We start from the raw sequence: 21,975 nt of genomic DNA on the forward strand, positions 1-21,975 counted from the left end.
CTCTTGGATTAATGATCACACACTAGATCAGCTAGATACAGGTAAGAGTGTGCAAGGCGGTGTTGAGAGTGTCACTGTCACCTCAAATATTTATCTTGACCTGTGTGAACCTACGTTGCAAACTTCCATTCATAGTCTAGGTTGTATCAACCTGTGTCGGTAAAGGGGAAATTTGAGTATCAATCGATGTTACATTGAACTGGGTGAATGAAATCAGAATGAACGTGATCCTATTATAGAAATAAGGTCATAAAAAAAAATCATACTTGTCCGCCCTCATCTTAAACAGCAGCTGATTTCTATCCGTTCTTTTCTGTACACCTCAAGTGTGCAAGTACAGTACCTCAAGGACCTTCTTCTCTGGGTGGAGAGCTTGGACAGCCTGGTTGGAGCCTTGCTGTTCATAGTTGGTCTGATTATTGTGTCCTTCCCATTCGGTTGGGGGTACATCGTACTGAACGTGGGTGCGGGATACCTCTATGGCAATTGCCATCTTTCTTAACCAAAACTTCAACAACAACAAAAAAATTATTAAATATGTTCTTTGTCTGATAGGAATGTAAATTTCACTGATGGCGTCCTGCAATTCATGATCATCACCACCTGACCAAATGAAAAAAAATGTTATCAATACATCTGATAAACTATTCCTACTCGAGAGGGTTTAGATACGATTACACATGATTTGAATCAAAGAACAGAAATTGACTTACTGCTGAGCTTGTCTATTGAAATATTGACTAAGAATTATTTTAGGTTTGATCACAATACATTTATGGGGACATTTGATTTAGACTTTGTATACAATAATAATAATAATAACAATAATAATCCACATTCTAGGTTTATCAAAGTGTAAAGTTTAGTACGAGGCCACTTGTTTTATCATTGTTTATGTCCTAAATGGCCCCCTTATTACCTAAATCGGGCACTACTTTTGACCAGGGGGCTATTCAGTCTTGTTCTTCTTTGCCTGAACTTGGACATCTTGTTGATAACACCTACTGTAGACTGAGTTGTGTCTGCTAAGAAGAACATTCATCTATCTGAGGAATGATGTCTCACTTGATAATGGAAAACTGTCAAGTGAACATGTGTTTACATTTGTGAACCTAACGAACTAAACACATAACTGTTTTTCAAATACAGAACTTGCTTACTGTACTGACACTACCAAACAACAGAATGGACAAAACATGAATACATACTAATACAGATATATAAAATACAAATGAATAACACAATTATGCCTGTTATAACCGTCCCTTGAAACGTTGAAATGTTCTGTGTTCGCCATGTACCAGACTCGTTGTCTGATTGGTCCAGAACGGCAGTAGTCTGGTTCTTGGCATTGTGGGAAATAAACAGAGCAGTATCTGGTGTATCAGTAGCATGTAGCGTCGATCAGCACTTACTATTCTGGATGAAGCGAGATATATAACACGTAGTTGGCTGTCAGACTGACGTCGGTGCTCCGGTTATCACTTTGCCCCGGGAAGAGAAAATAAGGAGGTTTTTTCGGGCGAATCGCGCGTCGGGATGAATTTCCAGGACTTTGACCACACAGCAGCTCGTAAAGTGGAGTAGAAACCCGCAGCAACGTTTTACCAAATAGGACCGAAGACTTGCAAAAGTCTTGCACGGATTCATCTTTCAACCGTTTTGTTGAAACGAATAGTAAACATGATCTGACGTTTCTTTAGTAATAACGTGACTTTGTTGTCAGTTTGCTGCTGCCGTTTCCTAATTTATGGCGTTTGACTCCTAGGCGATGTGAACGGTAATTATAAATCATTGAACTGCATGTCTCCCAATTTGTGAACACAAGATAACTGTCCCACTGGACGAGGATTTGTACCATGGCAACTCGGATTGGAATAATCTTTATTTTTCAAGTCTATGTAAACAATTGTCCTCTGTACTAAGTGATGGGTCCGCAGCACAGAAGACATCGATAACCTCTGTGTCAGCACGTTTTTACCCTCCTGATCTTTCTCAGTTGTCATTCTATTTTATGTTCAAGCTTTTATCGTTTCTACAATGGAAACGGTCGTATTGAAGTTGCAACGCTCATCGTTAATCTGAGCACCACCATCAGAGCGACTAGTTTATCTTCCCGAGATAAAGGACAGTCATGTGGGGCCCTGCACCACCATCCCTGCAGGTCGCCGTAAAAGTCCTGAAACACGCCGCTGGCAAAGGACAGATCCAGCTGAACCGCTGGCTCCAGAGACCCTCCCCGGACGAGTGCGATAAAATTGACCTCTTGATATGCAACACCTTTGACGAGAGAGGAGGCGCCGTCGGCAAGTCTGATGGAGACCCGGAGAGCATCGTTGACACTGGCGTGTCATTCACCGGTGGCGCCACCAACAGGGAGTTCAGACACCAGTGTTGTATTACCACGTGTTGCTTCAAGAGCAGCCTCCTGGCATGCATTCTGACAGCTGTGTGCTTCTCCTCCGTGGCTCTAGTCCGACAGTACCTCAAGGACCTTCTTCTCTGGGTGGAGAGCTTGGACAGCCTGGTTGGAGCCTTGCTGTTCATAGTTGGTCTGATCGTTGTGTCCTTCCCATTCGGCTGGGGGTACATCGTGCTGAACGTGGCTGCGGGATACCTCTACGGCTTCGTGCTGGGTATGGGACTGGTGATGGTGGGGGTGCTCATAGGTACCTTCGTGGCTCACCTGGTGTGTAAGAGACTGTTGACGGACTGGGTGGTCAACAAGGTGGGGAACTCTGAACAGCTCAGTGCTGTAATACGTGTGGTGGAGGGGGGAAGTGGACTCAAAGTTGTGGCCTTAGCGAGACTCACGCCCATTCCCTTTGGACTCCAGAATGCAGTGTTCTCAGTGAGTATGGTTGAAATTCTTATTTATTGCAAGTTAAGTTTCTGATGGTGTCCATGGTCTGTGAAGTTGTTGATGGTGTCCGTGGTCTGTGAAGTTGCTGATGGTGTCCGTGGTCTGTGAAGTTGTTGATGGTGGCCGTGGTCTGTGAAGTTGCTGATGGTGTCCGTGGTCTGTGAAGTTGCTGATGGTGTCCGTGTGCTGATGGTGTTCGTGGTCTGTGAAGTTGCTGATGGTGTCCGTGGTCTGTGAAGTTGCTGATGGTGTCCGTGGTCTGTGAAGTTGCTGATGGTGTCCATGGTCTGTGAAGTTGCTGATGGTGTCCGTGGTCTGTGAAGTTGCTGATGGTGTCCGTGGTCTGTGAAGTTGCTGATGGTGTCCGTGGTCTGTGAAGTTGCTGATGGTGTCCATGGTCTGTGAAGTTGCTGATGGTGTCCGTGGTCTGTGAAGTTGCTGATGGTGTCCATGGTCTGTGAAGTTGCTGATGGTGTCCGTGGTCTGTGAAGTTGCTGATGGTGTCCGTGGTCTGTGAAGTTGCTGATGGTGTCCGTGGTCTGTGAAGTTGCTGATGGTGTCCATGGTCTGTGAAGTTGCTGATGGTGTCCGTGGTCTGTGAAGTTGCTGATGGTGTCCGTGGTCTGTGAAGTTGCTGATGGTGTCCGTGGTCTGTGAAGTTGCTGATGGTGGCCATGGTCTGCAGATCAAGTGAGAAACGGGACCAAGATGTATGAATCCCTAACGGGACCCTGTTCCCATAGTGCGCTATAAACTCATCTGCGTGGGTGGTCGACCTCGTTCCTGGAGAGCCTGGTGGATGTGCAGGCCGTTTGTTCCAGCTCCAACATATTTGAATGATTCAGCTGATGTAGCCTAGGTCCTGATGAGAAGCTGATTTGCAGTATCAGGTGTGTTCAAGCAGGGTTGGAACACAAGCCTGCACACTTAGGAGAACAAGGCATGTATCTATTGAAGGAGGGATGTCCATCCCTGGGCAAGAGGGTAATGACTCTGGCAAATATAGACCTATAAGAAAATTCAGTTTGAGCAAGTTATTGACCTATAAACTGTACTCCAATACATAGTATGTGTCCTCAGAATGTTTTTTATTTTTATTTATCTGTTATTTTACCAGGTAAGATGACAGAGAACACGTTCTCATTTGCAGCAACGACCTGGGGAATAGTTACTGGGGAGAGGAGGGGGGATGAATGAGCCAATTGTAAACTGGGGATTATTAGGTGACCGTGATGGTTTGAGGGCCAGATTGGGAATGTAGGGCCTATTGTCATACATTTATCTGGGTCTTGTCTCTAATAGATATTATGTGTCCTCAGAATATGTAGGGCCTATTGTCATACACTTATCTGGGTCTTGTCTGTAATAGATAGCCCACTGCCTTTACGAAAGGACAGCAAAGGAAACTCATTTTTTGGGTAGAAGTTATTTTAGACAGTGACCATCACTAGGCCTACACTCGACAGTCATGTGACTGGGATGTGGATCCCAAATGGCACCCTAGTCCCATAGGGCTCTGCTCTAACGTAGCGCACTATATAGGGAAGAGGGTGTTATTTGGGATCCCTCGTCTGTCTCTCAACACACCAAGGACATGATATTGCTGCCACCTCAGTCTTTTCGGTAACCTGACGCACTTGACCTCCAATCACTGTTTGAATTATTGATTGACCTTGATGACTCCCCCTTTCTTTCTCTTCCTAGTATCATCTGCAATGAGGTAGCATGGACCCACATCTGTCTGTGCTATAATGTCAACTCCTTGTCAGTCATGCCTAACATGTCAATATCATAGAGTGGCATGGTGGCACAAGCATCTACCAAGATGGCATGATGGCACAAGCATCTACCAAGATGGCATGATGGCACAAGCATCTACCAAGATGGCATGGTGGCACAAGCATCTACCAAGATGGCATGATGGCACAAGTATCTACCAAGATGGCATGATGGCACAAGCATCTACCAAGATGGCAAGATGGCACAAGCATCTACCAAGATGGCATGATGGCACAAGCATCTACCAAGATGGCATGATGGCACAAGCATCTACCAAGATGGCATGATGGCACAAGCATCTACCAAGATGGCATGATGGCACAAGCATCTACCAAGATGGCATGATGGCACAAGCATCTACCAAGATGGCATGATGGCACAAGCGTCTACCATGATGGCATGATGGCACAAGCGTCTACCAAGATGGCATGATGGCACAAGCATCTACCAAGATGGCATGGTGGCACAAGCATCTACCAAGATGGCATGGTGGCACAAGCATCTACCAAGATGGCATGGTGGCACAAGCATCTACCAAGATGGCATGATGGCACAAGCATCTACCAAGATGGCATGATGGCACAAGCATCTACCAAGATGGCAAGATGGCACAAGCATCTACCAAGATGGCATGATGGCACAAGCATCTACCAAGATGGCATGATGGCACAAGCATCTACCAAGATGGCATGATGGCACAAGCATCTACCAAGATGGCATGATGGCACAAGCATCTACCAAGATGGCATGATGGCACAAGCATCTACCAAGATGGCATGGTGGCACAAGCATCTACCAAGATGGCATGATGGCACGAGCATCTACCAAGATGGCATGGTGGCACAAGCATCTACCAAGATGGCATGGTGGCACAAGCATCTACCAAGATGGCATGATGGCACAAGCATCTACCAAGATGGCATGATGGCACAAGCATCTACCAAGATGGCATGATGGCACAAGAATCTACCAAGATGGCATGATGGCACAAGCATCTACCATGATGGCATGATGGCACAATCATCTACCAAGATGGCATGATGGCACAAGCATCTACCAAGATGGCATGGTGGCACAAGCATCTACCAAGATGGCATGGTGGCACAAACATCTACCAAGATGGCATGGTGGCACAAGCATCTACCAAGATGGCATGGTGGCACAAGCATCTACCAAGAAGGCATGATGGCACAAGCATCTACCAAGATGACAAGATGGCACAAGCATCTACCAAGATGGCATGATGGCACAAGCATCTACCAAGATGGCATGATGGCACAAGTATCTACCAAGATGGCATGATGGCACAAGCATCTACCAAGATGGCATGATGGCACAAGCATCTACCAAGATGGCATGATGGCACAATCGTCTACCATGATGGCATGATGGCACAAGCGTCTACCAAGATGGCATGATGGCACAAGCGTCTACCAAGATGGCATGATGGCACAAGCATCTACCAAGATGGCATGATGGCACAAGCATCTACCAAGATGGCATGATGGCACAAGCGTCTACCAAGATGGCATGATGGCACAAGCATCTACCAAGATGGCATGATGGCACAAGCATCTACCAAAATGGCATGGTGGCACAAGCATCTACCAAGATGGCACGGTGGCACAAGTATCTACCAAGATGGCATGGTGGCACAAGCATCTACCAAGATGGCATGATGGCACAAGCATCTACCAAGATGGCAAGATGGCACAAGCATCTACCAAGATGGCATGATGGCACAAGCATCTACCAAGATGGCATGATGGCACAAGCATCTACCAAGATGGCATGATGGCACAAGCATCTACCAAGATGGCATGATGGCACAAGCATCTACCAAGATGGCATGGTGGCACAAGCATCTACCAAGATGGCATGATGGCACAAGCATCTACCAAGATGGCATGGTGGCACAAGCATCTACCAAGATGGCATGGTGGCACAAGCATCTACCAAGATGGCATGGTGGCACAAGCATCTACCAAGATGGCATGGTGGCACAAGCATCTACCAAGATGGCATGATGGCACAAGCATCTACCAAGATGGCATGATGGCACAAGCATCTACCAAGATGGCATGATGGCACAAGCATCTACCAAGATGGCATGATGGCACAAGCATCTACCATGATGGCATGATGGCACAATCATCTACCAAGATGGCATGATGGCACAAGCATCTACCAAGATGGCATGGTGGCACAAGCATCTACCAAGATGGCATGGTGGCACAAACATCTACCAAGATGGCATGGTGGCACAAGCATCTACCAAGATGGCATGGTGGCACAAGCATCTACCAAGAAGGCATGATGGCACAAGCATCTACCAAGATGGCAAGATGGCACAAGCATCTACCAAGATGGCATGATGGCACAAGCATCTACCAAGATGGCATGATGGCACAAGTATCTACCAAGATGGCATGATGGCACAAGCATCTACCAAGATGGCATGATGGCACAAGCATCTACCAAGATGGCATGATGGCACAATCGTCTACCATGATGGCATGATGGCACAAGCGTCTACCAAGATGGCATGATGGCACAAGCATCTACCAAGATGGCATGATGGCACAAGCATCTACCAAGATGGCATGATGGCACAAGCATCTACCAAGATGGCATGATGGCACAAGCATCTACCAAGATGGCATGGTGGCACAAGCATCTACCAAGATGGCATGATGACACAAGCATCTACCAACTCCTTGCCAGTCATGCCTAACATGTTAATATCATAGAGTGGCATGATGGTTTCTACCCACGCAGGCTAGCAATTAGACTGTACGTATGAAGCATTTCCAAAAACAAACATGGCATTTCAAATCTAAATGTTATTCGTCACCTGCTTGGTGTAGACAGAACAGTGGAATGCTTCCTGACAGGCCTTCACAACAATGCAGAGAGAAAAGACAAATAATGGATAACTTGGCTATATAGACGGGTTAGCTGACTGTCGTATAGATGATGTGATAACTTGGCTATATAGATGGGTTAGCTGACTGTCATATAAATTATGTGATAACTTGACTATATAGATGGGTTAGCTGACTGTCATATAAATGATGTGATAACTTGGCTATATAGATGGGTTAGCTGACTGTCATATAAATGATGTGATAACTTGGCTATATACAGTGGGGCATAAAAGTATTTAGTCAGCCACCAATTGTGCAAGTTCTCCAACTTAAAAAGATGAGAGAAGCCTGTAATTTTCATCATAGGTACACTTCAACTATGACAGACAAAATGAGAGAAAAAAATCCAGAAAATCACATAGCAGTCGTATGGCCTGGTGTTAGAAGCTGTTTAACTCACTATTTAGCAGTCATATGGCCTGGTGTTAGAAGCTGTTTAACTCACTATTTAGCAGTCATATGGCCTGGTGTTAGAAGCTGTTTAACTCACTATTTAGCAGTCGTATGGCCTGGTGTTAGAAGCTGTTTAACTCACTATTTAGCAGTCGTATGGCCTGGTGTTAGAAGCTGTTTATCTCACTATTTAGCAGTCGTATGGCCTGGTGTTAGAAGCTGTTTAACTCACTATTTAGCAGTCATATGGCCTGGTGTTAGAAGCTGTTTAACTCACTATTTAGCAGTCGTATGGCCTGGTGTTAGAAGCTGTTTAACTCACTATTTAGCAGTCGTATGGCCTGGTGTTAGAAGCTGTTTAACTCACTATTTAGCAGTCATATGGCCTGGTGTTAGAAGCTGTTTAACTCACTATTTAGCAGTCGTATGGCCTGGTGTTAGAAGCTGTTTAACTCACTATTTAGCAGTCGTATGGCCTGGTGTTAGAAGCTGTTTATCTCACTATTTAGCAGTCGTATGGCCTGGTGTTAGAAGCTGTTTAACTCACTATTTAGCAGTCGTATGGCCTGGTGTTAGAAGCTGTTTAACTCACTATTTAGCAGTCATATGGCCTGGTGTTAGAAGCTGTTTAACTCACTATTTAGCAGTCATATGGCCTGGTGTTAGAAGCTGTTTAACTCACTATTTAGCAGTCGTATGGCCTGGTGTTAGAAGCTGTTTAACTCACTATTTAGCAGTCGTATGGCCTGGTGTTAGAAGCTGTTTAACTCACTATTTAGCAGTCATATGGCCTGGTGTTAGAAGCTGTTTAACTCACTATTTAGCAGTCGTATGGCCTGGTGTTAGAAGCTGTTTAACTCACTATTTAGCAGTCATATGGCCTGGTGTTAGAAGCTGTTTAACTCACTATTTAGCAGTCGTATGGCCTGGTGTTAGAAGCTGTTTAACTCACTATTTAGCAGTCATATGGCCTGGTGTTAGAAGCTGTTTAACTCACTATTTAGCAGTCGTATGGCCTGGTGTTAGAAGCTGTTTAACTCACTATTTAGCAGTCATATGGCCTGGTGTTAGAAGCTGTTTATCTCACTATTTAGCAGTCGTATGGCCTGGTGTTAGAAGCTGTTTAACTCACTATTTAGCAGTCGTATGGCCTGGTGTTAGAAGCTGTTTATCTCACTATTTAGCAGTCGTATGGCCTGATGTTAGAAGCTGTTTACTCACTATTTAGCAGTCGTATGGCCTGGTGATAGAAGCTGTTTATCTCACTATTTAGCAGTCGTATGGCCTGGTGTTAGAAGCTGTTCAAAGTCCTGTTGGTTACAGACTGTTGGTTACGTTCTGTTGGTTACAGTCTGTTGGTTACAGACTGTTGGTTACAGACTGTTGTTTACAGTCTGTTGTTTACAGTCTGTTGGTTACAGACTGTTGGTTACAGACTGTTGGTTACAGACTGTTGGTTACAGACTGTTGGTTACAGACAAGGTGCATCAGTCCAGCCTGCTGTGTGAAAAGAGAGAACAGTTTATGACTTGGGAGGCTGGAGTCTTTGACAATTTTTAGGGCCTTTCTCTGACACCGCCTGGTATAGAGGTCCTGGATGGCAGGAAGCTCGGCCCCAGTGATGTACTGGGCCGTACGCACTACCCTCTGTAGCGCCTTGCGTTGTCATTGAATCATTGCTCTCTCAGGCACACCAGATGTTAGGTCTAGGATGGGTACATTGATCAGATATGATCTACGGAACGAGCCTATCAGGAATGGAGCTTACCCACTATAAATATTATCCACAAAACAGGTCCCTTTTTAAATCATACACATCATTTATGCAATCTATCAGCATAGATAACAAGCTAGCTTGCTAGTTAGCTCACAAGACTACCGAACTTGCTAGCTCACAAGACTAGCCAAGTTAGTTGCGTTGTTCCTTTCATACGATTGCATGTTGTCTTGGGGACGGAGCTGCTTGTTAGGCCTTTATGTTAGGCCAATAAAAGGTCAAATAGACATCGTTCAGGGCTTAAATACCTCACGAGTGCATTGTGATCACAGGGCTCCTTGATGAGGTGGGGATCATTCATCTCAACAAATTAATGATGATGCATTTTCTCTCGATCTCCACAAAACATATTTTTTCTCGACATAACGAGGGAATTATTATAATATTTTTACCCCGTTTTCTCCCCAATTTTGTGTTTTCCAATTGGTAGTTAGTCTTGACTCATCGCTGCATTTCCCCTATGGACTCGGGAGAGGCGAAGGTCGAGAGCCGCTCCTCCGAAACACGACCCTGCCAAGCCGCACTGCTTCTTGAGAATAATGCTATAATGGAATGATGGAAGCCAGAAGCACCAATGTGTCGGAGGAAACAGCTGGCGATCGAAGTGTGCTTGCAGGTGCCCGGCCCGCCACAAGGAGTCGCTAGGGCGCGATGGGACAAGGAAATCCCGGCCTGCTAAACCATCCTCTAACCAGTCGTGGCCGACTGTGATGCAGCCTGGGATCGAACCCGGGTCAAGTAGTGGTGCCTCAGATCGCTGCGCCACTCGTTGTGACCGTCCAAAAATGGCACCCTATTCATTACATAGTGTACTAACATGGGAATAGGGTACCGTTTGGGATGCTGGCTGAGTGAGTCGTATAGGATTGTAGCTTCCAACCAGTCAGCAGCAGGTCATACTTTTCAAAGTAGTGCACTATGTAGGAAATAGGATGCCATTTGGGACAGGGACACTGTGATGTTGGATTTGGAAGTTCCCTGTCCAAAAGGTTATCGCGTCCCGTGAGTAGGAGTGCTGATATAGGATCAACCCCCCCCATATAATCTTATGCACTGTAATCTAAAAGGTGTAACTGATTCCACTATCAGCACTCTGAGTCTATTTAAATACACCTTCCATGGCTGGGAAGGAAGGGGGTGAATTCCATGCCAGCGTAGCCCGGAAATCTTTTCGATATCTCCAATTTCTTCTGGCAATTTTCACAGTAACTTCAGGATGTTTTGACTTTTTCCTTTTTACATTTGATTAACTTTTTTTTTTCAAGAGAGAATCATGATGAGTGGCCTTTTTTAGACCTAAAAATGCCTCCTGTAAGACCCTGTGGTCTGTGAACCGTACATGATGTACAAGACTACATCTTGTTGTCGTTGTTCTCCTTATAGTGTTGCTCGAACATATGGAGTGTCTATAACATATGGAGTGTCTATAACATATGGAGTGTCTATAACATATGGAGTGTCTATAACATATGGAGTGTCTAGATTGTGAAATACATTTTTTTTCACATTCAGTTATTCAACATTTTAAAAAATATATATATTTAGATTTGTATTATTTTTTGGCATATTGCTCAAATATATACTCTTTATATACCCCTCAAACATGTCCAACTCCCACAGTGGGCCTACATAGAAATTGACATTATAGGGTCATTATCCAATCATAGCCCTCCTTTAGGATTCAGCAAATCATAAAGCAGTGGGAGTTCCCTTTTTGAAACCATTTTCACATTCACTGTGTTCGTTGTGCTCCTAAAATGGATCGTACCTCCTGAATTAGCAGATGGATCATACCTCCTGAATTAGCAGAGAGCGTATTGTAGATGGATCATACCTTCTGAATTAGCAGAGAGCGTATTGTAGATGGATCATACCTTCTGAATTAGCAGAGAGCGTATTGTAGATGGATCATACCTCCTGAATTAGCAGAGAGCGTATTGTAGATGGATCATACCTTCTGAATTAGCAGAGAGCGTATTGTAGATGGATCATACCTCCTGAATTGGCAGAGAGCCTCCAGTAGATGGATCATACCTCCTGAATTAGCAGAGAGCGTATTGTAGATGGATCATACCTCCTGAATTAGCAGAGAGCGTATTGTAGATGGATCATACCTCCTGAATTAGCAGAGAGCGTATTGTAGATGATCATACCTCCTGAATTAGTAGAGAGCGTATTGGAGATGGATCATACCTCCTGAATTAGCAGAGAGCCTCCAGTAGATGATCATACCTCCTGAATTAGCAGAGAGCGTATTGTAGATGGATCATACCTACTGAATTAGCAGAGAGCGTATTGTAGATGGATCATACCTCCTGAATTAGCAGAGAGTGTATTGTAGATGATCATACCTCCTGAATTAGTAGAGAGCGTATTGGAGATGGATCATACCTCCTGAATTAGCAGAGAGCCTCCAGTAGATGGATCATACCTCCTGAATTAGCAGAGAGCCTCCAGTAGATGGATCATACCTACTGAATTAGCAGAGAGTGTATTGTAGATGGATCATACCTCCTGAATTAGCAGGGAGCCTCCAGTAGATGGATCATACCTCCTGAATTAGCAGAGAGCGTATTGTAGATGGATCATACCTCCTGAATTAGCAGAGAGCGTATTGTAGATGGATCATACCTTCTGAATTAGCAGAGAGCCTCCCTAGATGGATCATACCTCCTGAATTAGCAGAGAGCATATTGTAGATGGATCATACCTCCTGAATTAGCAGAGAGCGTATTGTAGATGGATCATACCTCCTGAATTAGCAGAGAGCGTATTGTAGATGGATCATACCTCCTGAATTAGCAGAGAGCCTCCAGTAGATGGATCATACCTACTGAATTAGCAGAGAGCGTATTGTAGATGGATCATACCTCCTGAATTAGCAGAGAGCCTCCAGTAGATGATCATACCTACTGAATTAGCAGAGAGCGTATTGTAGATGGATCATACCTACTGAATTAGCAGAGAGCGTATTGTAGATGGATCATACCTCCTGAATTAGCAGAGAGCCTCCAGTAGATGGATCATACCTACTGAATTAGCAGAGAGCGTATTGTAGATGGATCATACCTCCTGAATTAGCAGAGAGCGTATTGTAGATGGATCATACCTCCTGAATTAGCAGAGAGCGTATTGTAGATGGATCATACCTCCTGAATTAGCAGAGAGCGTATTGTAGATGGATCATACCTACTGAATTAGCAGAGAGCGTATTGTAGATGGATCATACCTACTGAATTAGCAGAGAGCGTATTGTAGATGGATCATACCTTCTGAATTAGCAGAGAGCCTCCAGTAGATGGATCATACCTACTGAATTAGCAGAGAGCGTATTGTAGATGGATCATACCTCCTGAATTAGCAGAGAGCGTATTGTAGATGGATCATACCTACTGAATTAGCAGAGAGCGTATTGTAGATGGATCATACCTACTGAATTAGCAGAGAGCGTATTGTAGATGGATCATACCTTCTGAATTAGCAGAGAGCCTCCAGTAGATGGATCATACCTACTGAATTAGCAGAGAGCGTATTGTAGATGGATCATACCTACTGAATTAGCAGAGAGCGTATTGTAGATGGATCATACCTCCTGAATTAGCAGAGAGCGTATTGTAGATGGATCATACCTCCTGAATTAGCAGAGAGCCTATTGGAGATATTCAATGTATATTATATTTATTATATTATATATATATTTCTTAAAATGAACGAAATCCAAAAAGCGTACCTTTCTTTTGAGATATTGATAATTATGTTGAATAAATGAATGTGAGCACACTAAGGAGTATATTGACAACCATGTTATCAATATCATGTACTGTACACAGATCATAGGGTCTTTCCAGGAGGCATGTATAAGTCTAAAATAACCACATTCATCATGATTTTCTCAATGATAATGGATAATGGATGTCAAACATCCTTCCTCCCAATGAAGTTTACCAGAACAAATTGAGATACCAAAAAACTAATATGGTCTATGCATGGAATCGCCCTTGGGGTGACGTTCTCTGTCTGTCCAAAGGTTACAACGTCCCTCCCGGGACAGGAGCCGAGCCGAGACAGCTCTTTGACCCTCCACACTGTTGAACAGACAGACGCTTCCAAATCACACCATTGTACAAGTAGCGGATACTTGTGATAAAGAATAAACGCTGTTCCCCTACGATGTTTGCTGATCTGATGGTTCTGGATGGGTATAATCAGAATATAGTGGTAAAGATTTCTTACAGATCAGCAAATATTTTAATTTATTTTATTTCCCCTTTATTTAACCAGGTATTTATATATATAACCCTTTATTTAACCAGGTATTTATATATATAACCCTTTATTTAACCAGGTATTTATATATATAACCCTTTATTTAACCAGGTATTTATATATATAACCCTTTATTTAACCAGGTATTTATATATATATAACCCTAACCCTTTATTTAACCAGGTATTTATATATATAACCCTTTATTTAACCAGGTATTTATATATATAACCCTTTATTTAACCAGGTATTTATATATATAACCCTTTATTTAACCAGGTATTTATATATATAACCCTTTATTTAACCAGGTATTTATATATATATAACCCTAACCCTTTATTTAACCAGGTATTTATATATATAACCCTTTATTTAACCAGGTATTTATATATATAACCCTTTATTTAACCAGGTATTTATATATATATAACCCTTTATTTAACCAGGTATTTATATATATAACCCTTTATTTAACCAGGTATTTATATATATATATAACCCTTTATTTAACTAGGTATTTATATATATAACCCTTTATTTAACCAGGTATATTTATATATATAACCCTTTATTTAACCAGGTATTTATATATATAACCCTTTATTTAACCAGGTATTTATATATATAACCCTTTATTTAACCAGGTATTTATATATATATAACCCTTTATTTAACCAGGTATTTATATATATAACCCTTTATTTAACCAGGTATTTATATATATAACCCTTTATTTAACCAGGTATTTATATATATAACCCTTTATTTAACCAGGTATTTATATATATAACCCTTTATTTAACCAGGTATTTATATATATATAACCCTTTATTTAACCAGGTATTTATATATATATAACCCTTTATTTAACCAGGTATTTATATATATATAACCCTTTATTTAACCAGGTATTTATATATATAACCCTTTATTTAACCAGGTATTTATATATATAACCCTTTATTTAACCAGGTATTTATATATATAACCCTTTATTTAACCAGGTATTTATATATATAACCCTTTATTTAACCAGGTATTTATATATATATATAACCCTTTATTTAACCAGGTATTTATATATATAACCCTTTATTTAACCAGGTATTTATATATATAACCCTTTATTTAACCAGGTATTTATATATATAACCCTTTATTTAACCAGGTATTTATATATATAACCCTTTATTTAACCAGGTATTTATATATATAACCCTTTATTTAACCAGGTATTTATATATATAACCCTTTATTTAACCAGGTATTTATATATATAACCCTTTATTTAACCAGGTATTTATATATATAACCCTTTATTTAACCAGGTATTTATATATATAACCCTTTATTTAACCAGGTATTTATATATATAACCCTTTATTTAACCAGGTATTTATATATATATAACCCTTTATTTAACCAGGTATTTATATATATAACCCTTTATTTAACCAGGTATTTATATATATATAACCCTTTATTTAACCAGGTATTTATATATATAACCCTTTATTTAACCAGGTATTTATATATATAACCCTTTATTTAACCAGGTATTTATATATATATAACCCTTTATTTAACCAGGTATTTATATATATAACCCTTTATTTAACCAGGTATTTATATATATAACCCTTTATTTAACCAGGTATTTATATATATATAACCCTTTATTTAACCAGGTATTTATATATATAACCCTTTATTTAACCAGGTATTTATATATATAACCCTTTATTTAACCAGGTATTTATATATATATAACCCTTTATTTAACCAGGTATTTATATATATAACCCTTTATTTAACCAGGTATTTATATATATAACCCTTTATTTAACCAGGTATTTATATATATAACCCTTTATTTAACCAGGTATTTATATATATAACCCTTTATTTAACCAGGTATTTATATATATAACCCTTTATTTAACCAGGTATTTATATATATAACCCTTTATTTAACCAGGTATTTATATATATAACCCTTTATTTAACCAGGTATTTATATATATAACCCTTTATTTAACCAGGTATTTATATATATATAACCCTTTATTTAACCAGGTATTTATATATATATAACCCTTTATTTAACCAGGTATTTATATATATAACCCTTTATTTAACCAGGTATTTATATATATAACCCTTTATTTAACCAGGTATTTATATATATAACCCTTTATTTAACCAGGTATTTATATATATAACCCTTTATTTAACCAGGTATTTATATATAAAACCCTTTATTTAACCAGGTATTTATATATATAACCCTTTATTTAACCAGGTATTTATATATATAACCCTTTATTTAACCAGGTATTTATATATATAACCCTTTATTTAACCAGGTGTTTATATATATAACCCTTTATTTAACCAGGTATTTATATATATAACCCTTTATTTAACCAGGTATTTATATATATAACCCTTTATTTAACCAGGTATTTATATATATAACCCTTTATTTAACCAGGTATTTATATATATAACCCTTTATTTAACCAGGTATTTATATATATAACCCTTTATTTAACCAGGTATTTATATATATAACCCTAACCCTTTATTTAACCAGTTATTTATATATATAACCCTAACCCTTTATTTAACCAGGTATTTATATATATAACCCTTTATTTAACCAGGTATTTATATATATAACCCTTTATTTAACCAGGTATTTATATATATAACCCTTTATTTAACCAGGTATTTATATATATAACCCTAACCCTTTATTTAACCAGGTATTTATATATATAACCCTTTATTTAACCAGGTATTTATATATATAACCCTTTATTTAACCAGGTATTTATATATATATAACCCTTTATTTAACCAGGTATTTATATATATAACCCTTTATTTAACCAGGTATTTATATATATAACCCTTTATTTAACCAGGTATTTATATATATAACCCTTTATTTAACCAGGTATTTATATATATAACCCTTTATTTAACCAGGTATTTATATATATAACCCTTTATTTAACCAGGTATTTATATATATAACCCTTTATTTAACCAGGTATTTATATATATAACCCTTTATTTAACCAGGTATTTATATATATAACCCTTTATTTAACCAGGTATTTATATATATAACCCTTTATTTAACCAGGTATTTATATATATAACCCTTTATTTAACCAGGTATTTATATATATAACCCTTTATTTAACCAGGAAGGCCAGTTGAGAACAAGTTCTCATTTACAACTGCGACCTGGCCAAGATAAAGCAAAGCAGTGCGACACAAACAACAACACAGAGTTACACATGGAGTAAAACAAACGTACAAAAAAATAAATCTATGTACAATGTGAGCAAATGAGTTAGGATAAGAGAGATAAGGCAATAAATAGGCCATGGTGGTGAAGTAATTACAATATAGCAATTAAACATTGGAATGGTAGATTGAAGGGAACAGGTTTGTCGGGAATCTGGAGGGTTGCTATCTTGTAGTAGACGCCTGCTGCTGGTTGGAACAATATAGACTAGTAGTTAGTCATTAATTCAATCCCAGACAATTTAACCGGTTTACATTAGTCGCTAAGTGATAGATTGGCTTACAACTGAGCCAATTGTAGTGTATAGTTGATTTAGGAAGGTCTATCCTTGAGACACTTCTGTTAGTATACTAGAGATCTATCCTATATATGTCATTAGGTCTGGGCCTACTAGGGCTGGGCCTACTAGGGCCTACTAGGGCTGGGCCTACTAGGGCTGGGCGACATAGCCAAAATGCCACATCACTGTATTTTAAAAAGATTAGACGGTATGATGGTATTTTGTGTTATTGAATAATAAAACTTCAAAATGTGCCCTAGAGTGTCAACACAAAACAAGTGATTTCAATGGATCTTTATCCATTCTGAGTGTTTTATACTGTTCAATTCAACTGCAACCCAAAATAATTTTCTGGATTTCCTGCACTCGTTAGAGGTCGACACTGCCACGTAGGGCTGCAGGATATGGGCAAACAATCTAGGCCTCGTGTTTAACCAAATGTTGCAATTGCGATTTGACTTGGAATGTAGAGCAAAACACTTCGGTGAACTGTTCATTACGTGCATAATCGCATTTGTGGTGACTTTTTTATAATGGTGTTTTCCGGCTAATGGAACATTTGCCCTTCTAGCCTACTGCCATGTGCACATTTAAAGCTAACCTTTCTGATTGGTTGCGTCAGTCATATTGTGTAAAATGCTAGTTTTATGCTATTGGTTGTATTAACTTGGGATCTATCGCATCCCACAACTGTCCCAGACTATGTTTGGAAATATTTATTTTGTGAAACAGAATAGAATTGGTTGACTTTTGTACTATGGGGGATAGTAGATGGACATAGGGCAGTGTTTTTGCTGTACGTTAGGCCTACTCATCTTGTTGGCTGACAAAAAGTAAATGTGGACAGTTGTTCCAATATCTTCAGTATGCACCTCGGCATTGGATGTGTCTGTTTTCACTTGTAGCCTGTGAGAAAGACCGGATCATGTGATGGGGCTCAGGGAGAAGGGTGTAAAGGCCCCTGGCCACAAAAGGCATGGATTTTTTTTTTTTTTGGGGGGGGGGGGGGATACGTTACGCCAACACAAAGGGGATGCCGCCGTAGCAAGTGTTTGTCAAATTGTGAATGAGAGACTGATGTAGTGTGTACAGCCTGCGCAAAAAAAAAACTAAGCAAAGCTCATACCTTTTCAAGACACTTTTCTCTTCAAATCATCATTAGTCGTATCATGCAGCCGTATTGACCATCAACCTTTGTTCAATCGTATCTTTCATTGTAACAAATAACGCCACGGAATACTAAGCCAATCTAGTCTGATAAATGAACTAGTGTAGCCCACAGCCATATGGCACAGCCAGATCAGGACCTAACATCAGGACAACTCAGAGGATGTAGCCCACAGCCATATGGCACAGCCAGATCAGGACCTAACATCAGGACAACACAGAGTATGTAGCCCACAGCCATATGGCACAGCCAGATCAGGACCTAACATCAGGACAACTCAGAGTATGTAGCCCACAGCCATATGGCACAGCCAGATCAGGACCTAACATCAGGACAACTCAGAGTAAGCTATTCTGTTCTTCTGAAATAGACTACATTTTCTTCATATCATGTTTCTTTAGACCTGTCTAAAATAAATAATGGATTTATTGTGATGGTGTAGACTATATTACATGGAGTTATTGTGATGGTGTAGGTAGACTATATTACATGGATTTATTGTGATGGTGTAGACTATATTACATGGATGTATTGTGACGGTGTAGACTATATTACATGGATTTATTGTGATGGTGTAGACTATATTACATGGATTTATTGTGACGGTGTAGGTAGACTATATTACATGGATTTATTGTGATGGTGTAGGTAGACTATATTACATGGATTTATTGTGATGGTGTAGGTAGACTATATTACATGGATTTATTGTGACGGTGTAGACTATATTACATGGATTTATTGTGATGGTGTAGACTATATTACATGGATTTATTGTGACGGTGTAGGTAGACTATATTACATGGATTTATTGTGACGGTGTAGACTATATTACATGGATTTATTGTGATGGTGTAGACTATATTACATGGATTTATTGTGATGGTGTAGACTATATTACATGGATTTGTTGTGATGGTGTAGACAGACTATATTACATGGATTTATTGTGATGGTGTAGACTATATTACATGGATATATTGTGATGGTGTAGACTATATTACATGGATTTGTTGTGATGGTGTAGACTATATTACATGGATTTATTGTGATGGTGTAGACTATATTACATGGATTTATTGTGATGGTGTAGACTATATTACATGGATTTATTGTGATGGTGTAGGTAGACTATATTACATGGATTTATTGTGAAGGTGTAGGTAGACTATATTACATGGATTTATTGTGATGGTGTAGGTAGACTATATTACATGGATGTATTGTGATGGTGTAGACTATATTACATGGATATATTGTGATGGTGTAGACTATATTACATGGATATATTGTGATGGTGTAGACTATATTACATGGATTTATTGTGATGGTGTAGGTAGACTATATTACATGGATTTATTGTGATGGTGTAGGATATATTACATGGATGTATTGTGATGGTGTAGACTATATTACATGGATTTATTGTGATGGTGTAGGATATATTACATGGATGTATTGTGATGGTGTAGGTAGACTATATTACATGGATTTATTGTGATGGTGTAGACTATAGTACATGGATTTATTGTGATGGTGTAGGTAGACTATATTACATGGAGTTATTGTGATGGTGTAGGTAGACTATATTACATGGATTTATTGTGATGGTGTAGGCTATATTACATGGATGTATTGTGATGGTGTAGGCTATATTACATGGATGTATTGTGATGGTGTAGACTATATTACATGGATTTATTGTGATGGTGTAGGCTATATTACATGGATTTATTGTGATGGTGTAGGTAGACTATATTACATGGATGTATTGTGAAGGTGTAGACTATATTACATGGATTTATTGTGATGGTGTAGGCTATATTACATGGATTTATTGTGATGGTGTAGGTAGACTATATTACATGGATTTATTGTGACGGTGTAGACTATATTACATGGATTTATTGTGATGGTGTAGGCTATATTACATGGATTTATTGTGATGGTGTAGGTAGACTATATTACATGGATTTATTGTGATGGTGTAGGTAGACTATATTACATGGATTTATTGTGATGGTGTAGACTATATTACATGGATTTATTGTGATGGTGTAGACTATATTACATGGATTTATTGTGATGGTGTAGGTAGACTATATTACATGGATGTATTGTGAAGGTGTAGACTATATTACATGGATTTATTGTGATGGTGTAGGTAGACTATATTACATGGATTTATTGTGACGGTGTAGACTATATTACATGGATTTATTGTGATGGTGTAGGCTATATTACATGGATTTATTGTGATGGTGTAGGTAGACTATATTACATGGATTTATTGTGACGGTGTAGACTATATTACATGGATTTATTGTGATGGTGTAGACTATATTACATGGATGTATTGTGAAGGTGTAGACTATATTACATGGATTTATTGTGAAGGTGTAGGTAGACTATATTACATGGATTTATTGTGATGGTGTAGGTAGACTATATTACATGGATTTATTGTGACGGTGTAGACTATATTACATGGATGTATTGTGATGGTGTAGACTATATTACATGGATTTATTGTGATGGTGTAGGTAGACTATATTACATGGATTTATTGTGATGGTGTAGACTATATTACATGGATTTATTGTGATGGTGTAGGTAGACTATATTACATGGATTTATTGTGATGGTGTAGGTAGACTATATTACATGGATTTATTGTGACGGTGTAGACTATATTACATGGATTTATTGTGATGGTGTAGACTATATTACATGGATTTATTGTGATGGTGTAGGTAGACTATATTACATGGATGTATTGTGACGGTGTAGACTATATTACAAGGATGTATTGTGATGGTGTAGACTATATTACATGGATTTATTGTGATGGTGTAGACTATATTACATGGATTTATTGTGATGGTGTAGACTATATTACATGGATTTATTGTGATGGTGTAGGTAGACTATATTACATGGATTTATTGTGATGATGTAGACTATATTACATGGATTTATTGTGATGGTGTAGACTATATTACATGGATTTATTGTGATGGTGTAGACTATATTACATGGATTTATTGTGATGGTGTAGGTAGACTATATTACATGGATTTATTGTGATGGTGTAGACTATATTACATGGATGTATTGTGATGGTGTAGACTATATTACATGGATTTATTGTGATGGTGTAGACTATATTACATGGATGTATTGTGATGGTGTAGGTA

The 21,975-nt window shown here is 39.2% G+C and overlaps 1 protein-coding gene and 1 long non-coding RNA gene across 2 annotated transcripts in view; one reads left to right on the forward strand and one right to left on the reverse strand.

Annotated features, from left to right (window-relative positions):
• The first annotated feature begins 1,354 nt into the window (after positions 1 to 1,354).
• The window catches only part of LOC110515400 (transmembrane protein 64), a 30,962-nt gene continuing 10,341 nt past the window's right edge, over positions 1,355 to 21,975 (forward strand). The window contains exon 1 of the mRNA XM_036953644.1: positions 1,355 to 2,851. Within this exon, the coding sequence (XP_036809539.1) occupies positions 2,135 to 2,851 (717 nt within the window). The 5' untranslated portion in view covers positions 1,355 to 2,134. The remainder of the gene's footprint in view (positions 2,852 to 21,975) is intronic.
• Positions 12,267 to 12,686, reverse strand: LOC118941215. Its single transcript, XR_005037548.1, has 3 exons — positions 12,610 to 12,686; positions 12,450 to 12,569; positions 12,267 to 12,290 (listed from the first exon to the last, which is right to left on the reverse strand). It is a non-coding gene; the product is annotated as an uncharacterized LOC118941215 (long non-coding RNA).

Source organism: Oncorhynchus mykiss, chromosome 18 (assembly GCF_013265735.2).
Source record: "Oncorhynchus mykiss isolate Arlee chromosome 18, USDA_OmykA_1.1, whole genome shotgun sequence".
NCBI lineage: Eukaryota > Metazoa > Chordata > Actinopteri > Salmoniformes > Salmonidae > Oncorhynchus > Oncorhynchus mykiss.